The sequence below is a fragment of the Anarrhichthys ocellatus genome, unplaced genomic scaffold (genome assembly GCF_004355925.1).
Source record: "Anarrhichthys ocellatus isolate YVR2014 unplaced genomic scaffold, GSC_Weel_1.0 scaffold2998, whole genome shotgun sequence".
Classification (NCBI taxonomy): Eukaryota; Metazoa; Chordata; class Actinopteri; order Perciformes; family Anarhichadidae; genus Anarrhichthys; species Anarrhichthys ocellatus.
Genome location: NW_022282972.1, coordinates 1 through 6,396, shown reverse-complemented (window position 1 = coordinate 6,396; position 6,396 = coordinate 1). Strand labels below are relative to the sequence as shown.

Sequence of the window (6,396 nt, the reverse complement as noted above, 5' to 3'; positions counted from 1 at the left end):
TACACAACCAATACACAACCAATACACAACCAATACACAACCAATACTGTATATAGACAATATACAACCAATACACAACCAATACTGTATATAGCTAATATACAACCAATACACAACCAATACACAGCCAATACACAACCAATATATAACTAATACACAACCAATACACAACCAATACACAACCAATATATAACTAATACACAACCAATACAACCAATATATAACTACTACACAACCAATACACAACCAATACAACCAATATATAACTAATACACAACCAATACACAACCAATACTGTATATAACCAATATACAACCAATACACAACCAATACACAACCAATATATAACCAATACACAACCAATACACAACTAATACACGACCAATACCCAACCAATATATAACCAATATACAACCAATATACAACCAATACACAACCAATATACAACCAATACACAACCAATACACAACCAATATACAACCAATATACAACCAATAGGGCGACTGTGGCTAAGTGGATAGCAGGGCCATCTTTCAATCAGAGGATTGGCAGTTCGATCCCCGGCTCCGGCTCCGCTAGTCGCATGTCGATGTGTCCTTGAGCAAGACACTTAACCCCAAAATTGCTCCCATAGTTGTGCCTACGGTGTAGAAATGTGATAGACTCTGAATTGTAAGTCGCTTTGGATAAAAGCGTCTGCTAAATGACTGTAATGTAATGTAATATACAACCAATACACAATATTGATCAGGAAGATCAAAATCAGGACTCCTGAGATAAAAATATTTGTAACTTTTACTTCACCTAAATTATGAACTATTTAATTAATAGTTATTAATTATTATTAGTGCTGGGCAATGATTAAAATATCTAATCGTGATTAAACGCATGGATTTTTTGCGATTAATCGCATCGTTATGGCAAAGTTCAATAATGAATTAAAAAGTAGTGTATTGTGCACTTTTATTTTGAAAGTACTGCTATATGAACAAAAGGTCAATAACATTTGGTTTGTAAACACTTTAAACACATCAGGTTCTTTTTAACAGCAGTATTCTCTTTACACAGCAGCAGTTAAACAGTTATAATGATTCTGATCATAGATATTCAGCCGGTGTTCACAACTTTATCTTCATGTGTGTAAGAGATGATATTTAAATATACACCTTGAAAACTGCAAACCTATCTACTTCTTTTTATGTTTGTTAAATTCTCAGTAGTGATAACTAAATGATGCTTATTATACATATTACAAACAAAACACTTTAAAAACTCGACAATATGTATTTTAATATTGTCACTGTTGTAAATTATTTGATTGCATGATTTACTTTTATTGTGAAGAGCATGAAAACGGAAGTGCTTTTACTTTGAAGAGACAGGAAGTAGAATGATACGTGTTCTTGATGCTAACAATGATGATAAGCAGAAAACCACATATCGGGTGCAAGAGCCCTTTGTGTTCACTGTAACACTGTAACACTGCAGTTCAGACAGTAAAGTGTTCCGTTCAAACAAGACGTGTCGTGTGTGTGTGTGTGTGTGTGTGTGTGTGTGCGTGTGTGTGTGTGTGTGTTTGTGAGACAAGAGTGAAGGACGATGACGCAGTGTAGGAGGGGTTCTGGACCCGGGGGGAGAAGGAAGTGACGCCACACAAACACAGCTGTTCACTGCTTGCTGCCTGGTTCTTGTGTTAAAAATGTCGCTTAATAATAAATAAATAAAAAACTGCGTTAACGCGCGATAATAACGCGTTAACTTGCCCAGCACTAATATTACATATTTATTATTAATTAATTAATTACTTATTTAATTATTAAAATAACGTGACAGGTTTTTGACTGATAATAATGAAATAAATAAAACTATTTATGAAGCACATTTTATACGTGTTAGAGAAAAGTGATTAAAAATGATAAAATGAAGAGTAAATAAATTAAAATGAACTAAAACTTCTGGATCTGTCACTTTGAATCTTAATTAAACTTCCGTCTCTTTTCATTTTAAATGGTAGACTTTGGCGTTTCTGACCTGCGCTCTCGTGCGATCCTTCGTCTCCGTCCTTCTTGCCGAGGGTGCCGTTGCGCCGCAGCGTTCGGTGCGTCACGCCGTGTTTCCTCAGCAGGTGGCGCTCACAGTTGGATTTGGTGGAGAAAAAGGCGTCGCACTTGGGACACGGGAACGGTTTCTGACCTGAGGAGAGACGGGGGGTTTCAGGGGGACGAACGTCAGGCCAACAGCGCTCTTATTTTGAAATTGAAGTTCGATTTTTTTTAATGAACTTTTCCAATAAAGAAGTTAATGTTACAGTAAAAGCTACCTCTAGTAGCTAATAGAAATAAAGACAAACCAACAAAAAGTATATTTTCTCATTTAGCAAACTTCATAGAAATACTAGTTGATTAAAAGTCCTTCTTGTGATTAGAGACTCTGCAGAGTTAACGTTCATCAGGAACTTCTATTCAGTCAAATGAGGCTTTGTCTGACTTTCTGCTAACATTTAACAAACCTCTGCCCAGATGTGTGTGTGTGTGTGTGTGTGTGTGTGTGTATTTACCGGTGTGGGTCAGCATGTGTCTCTGCAGCGAGCTGGCCCAGGGGAACACTCGTGGGCAGAAGGGGCAGGTCATCTTCTGGACTGAGTTGGAGTAGGCGTTCTTCTTCCCTTTGGGCTGCGGCCCCACCGGCGCCGGCTTCACCTCCTCCCTAGCTCCTCCCTCCTTGTCCTCGCCTCCTCCTGCTCGGTTTAGGTCTGTTCACAGGGAGAAAGGGTTTTAGCCTCAGGTTGTCTTTTTTTTAATCATCAGACCTGAGCTCAGCTGTCCGTCCTCTCACCTCTCTTTCCTCCCAGGTCTGCAGCTCCGTTCTGCAGGTAGGTGCTGAACTTGTTGGCGTCGGTGGTGGCGAGCATCTTCTCCACGCTGGCGAACTCGCCGCTGGACTCCAGGTCGATGCTGCCGCTCAGGACGGCCTTCTCCTTCACCGCCAGAGCAGCATGCTTCTTCCTGGACCGCTTTCTGTCAGACAAACACACAATAACATTTTATTTACTTTACTTTGGCGCCACCTGGTGGTACAATCAGGAATCATCATGTCATTTACAGAGAAAAGTAGGAACCAAACAGGAAGTTAGAAGACCTTCTTTTCCCTCTCAGGCTCCTACAACTGTTTCTCTTTGGTTCCTTATTTACAGTTTTTTCCTGAAAAAGACTTGACTACGAACTCATTAATGATTTGATCTATAAAATGTGGTAAAACAGTAAAATAATGTAAAACGGACAGAAAGCAAAACCTTCCTCACATTATAGAACCTGTAATGATTGAGTACTTTTGTAATTGATTCATAAACTAATTGTAATAAAGGATTATTTATCCTGCGAAAGTTAAACAGACATATAAAGAGCTCTGAGTTATTTGAATGATTGATTAGTTATGAGTGAAGCTCACAGACCTGGAGGAGCCCTCAGACGGTTCCTCGCTCTGCGTCTCCAGGACAGACGAGGGTCCCGGGACGTCTGCAGCCGAGTCGACCAGAGATGGAGCGACGGGTTTCACCTCCTCTCTCTTCAGCAGGTCCGGCGCTCCGGAGACGGAGTGGATGATCTGAGCGATGGAGGCCAGAGGGGGGAGCTCCTTGAGGGCGGAGGAGGAGGGCGGTTTGGGGAGCAAGGGTTTGAGGCGCTGGGCTCGCGCGGAGTTGGGGAGGGAGGCCAGGGGAGGGGTGGATCCAGGGGGCAGCTGGTAGCAGCCCAGCTGTGGGTGGGGGTGCAGAGGAGGCAGGATGCTCGCCGCCTTCTCCTCCTTGGACAGAGCGAGAGCCTGCTGCTCCACGATGCTGATGCCGCTCGGCTCCACCTTGATCTCCCTCTTGTCCCTCGTCTCCCGCTCCTCCCCCCTCCGCTGCCTCTTGCTGGGGACGGACAGGTCAATGGGCTGGTCCAGGACGGAGCAGTCGAAGCTGGGGGAGACGCTCTCCAGTTTGACACCGGGGGACCCCGCCAGGCTGCCACTGCCGCTGGCGCTGCTGGCGCTGCCAGCACCAGCAGTGCGACCCTTGGCGGAGAAGTCCAGCGGTTGGTCCAAGTCGGCGGCGTAAACCGCGTTGGTCAGCTCCTCCACCTTCACGGCGTGGAGCGCCGTAATCGAAGGCTGACCAAACCCGTTCTGCGTCGTGGGAGCTGCTCGGGCGGCGGTCACGGTGGGCGCGCCGGCAGGAAGCAGCGTGGCGATGTGGTCTTCGATCTCCCTCTCCTGCACCTCGGGGTGCTGCTTCAGCAGGTGGTGGATGCAGTTGCGTTTGGCCAGGAAAGCGGCGCCGCAGCGCCGGCACTCGAAGGGCTTCCTCTGGCAGCCATTGTGCGTGCGCAGGTGGATCTGCAGCGCCCGGTATGTCTTCAGGTCCTCGCCGCAGAACCGGCACGTGGTCTCGGCTCCGGTGCAGCCCGTCTCCGTGTCCTGGTTGGTGGTGGTGGTGGTGGTGATCGGCGTGGCGAGGCTGCCCGTGGTGGTGGAGGTGACGTACTTGATGTTTCTCTCGATCTCCTTCCTCGAGGTCTTGGCGTGCTTCTTCCTGAGGTGGCGCTCGCAGTTGGCCTTGACGGTGAACGGGTAGTGGCAGACGCGGCAGACGTACGGCCGCTCGCCGCTGTGCGTCCGCAGGTGTCGGATCAGCGTGGCTTTGTCCGGCGCCACGTAGTCGCAGATGTTGCACTGGTGCGGGAGGATGCCGAGGTGGAAGCGCATGTGGGCCTGCAGTACGCCGGAGAACGAGAACACCTGGTCGCAGAACCGGCACGGGAACGAGCCTTTAGCCGAGCCGGCGTTGCTCCCGCCTTTGGCTCCCGGCTTTCTCCCGCTAAGCCCCGCCTCCTCGTGCCCTGCCGTGGTGGCGGCCGGCGGCGAATCGGACACAGGCGTGTGGGCGTCGCCCATGCACTCTGCGTCCAGCTGCCCTCCGTTCCCGGCTGAGGAAGAGGATGAGGACGATGAGGAGGGCGTTTTGAAGAGAGTCGGGGTGGGAGGCGGCAGGCTGGGGCTGATGCAGCCCAGCGAGGCCTGGCCGGGGCCGGGGGGGGGGGGGGGAGTGGTCGCTGTGAGGCTGGAGCGAGGGGTGATGGGAGGTTTGGGCTTCAACGGGGGCATCGCCTTCTGGACTTGACCTGCAGGAGGAAGAAACAAGAGTTTCTTTGGTGATTCTACCGTCAAATCTGTTCACAAACTAACTGATTGGCTGATCGATCGATCGATTGATTGATTGACAGCTCCGGGGGGGGGGGCGACACCCACCTTGACCTCCGGCGAATCCCGGAGCTTTGGCCAGCGGCGGGAGCGTCAGTCCCATCTGATTGGGCGCCGCGCTCGCCACTCTGAGGATCTGCTGGATGTCGGCCAGCTCCATGAGCCCGGCTCCTCTGGCCTCACCGGGTTTGAACCCCGACGAGGCTGCGCCGGCGGTCGCGGCGCCGCCACCGTCGGGCTGCAGGAGGAAGCCACTCTGGAAGGGCTGCAGGGAGAGCAGGCTCATGGCCTCCCTCTGGGAGAGGCCCTGCAGGGCGGAGGCGGAGCCAGAGGCCTCCAGCAGCGGGATGCTGAGGGCTGCCAGACCGCCCATTCCTAGAGTCAGACCCAGACCACCGGACAGGTAGGCCGAGGCCGGCTCCTGGGGGAGGCTGGAGGACGGCGGCTCCACGTGGATCACCTTGATGCTGTCCAGGTGGGCTTGATGGATCTCGTCGTCCGTGGGTCCAGACTTCACCTGAGAAACAAACACAGCGTCCATCAGAGGACGGAGCCTGGAACCCCAGAACCCACCGGCAAGATGGAGGAGCATGTTTCCTTCAAACAATCGCCAAAACTACACCGTTTATCAGCCAGAAGCTGTGAGCACTGTCATAATTTCGGCAGATTATCATCTTTCCGAAGTCATTTGTCATTTGAAAATCAAGACCACAGAGAGAAAAATGTGAAAGAAAATTACCTTAGAAAAGTGCCGGAGACCCAACGCCTCCAGGAAGCTGTGCTGCTCCGAGAGTTTTTTCTCAACATCTGGACTGTCGACGCTGTTTTCTGCAGCTCCATCTTCATCTTCATCTTCCTCTTCCTCCTCCTCCTCCTCCTCCTCCTCTTCTTCCTCCTCCTCCTCCTCTTCAATCTCCTCAATCTCCATGTCCCGTGTGTCAGAGGGTCTATCGGGGTGTGAGATGGTTTTATGGAGGTCCAGGGCCGAGCGGAGCGGAAACGCCTTGTCGCAGCAATCGCAGACGAACCGGTGGAACTTGCTGATACAGCGACGAAGGTTTGTCTCACACCAGACCTGCAGAGAGAGAGAGAGAGAGGGAGAGAGAGGGGGGGGGGGGGGGGGTTAATTCTGACCCTTTAAAAACCTGACGTTGTGTC

The 6,396-nt window shown here is 50.0% G+C and overlaps 1 protein-coding gene across 1 annotated transcript; it reads right to left on the bottom strand.

Annotated features, from left to right (window-relative positions):
• Positions 1-1,809: 1,809 nt before the first annotated feature.
• LOC116378685 (ras-responsive element-binding protein 1-like) lies at positions 1,810-6,313 on the bottom strand (the record flags this gene model as incomplete). Its single annotated transcript, XM_031840595.1, has 6 exons — positions 1,810-2,193; positions 2,558-2,752; positions 2,836-3,017; positions 3,452-5,159; positions 5,287-5,755; positions 5,978-6,313. Coding segments are annotated over 6 exons (3,147 nt in total), but the record flags the coding sequence as incomplete, so codon positions are not given.
• Positions 6,314-6,396: the final 83 nt, after the last annotated feature.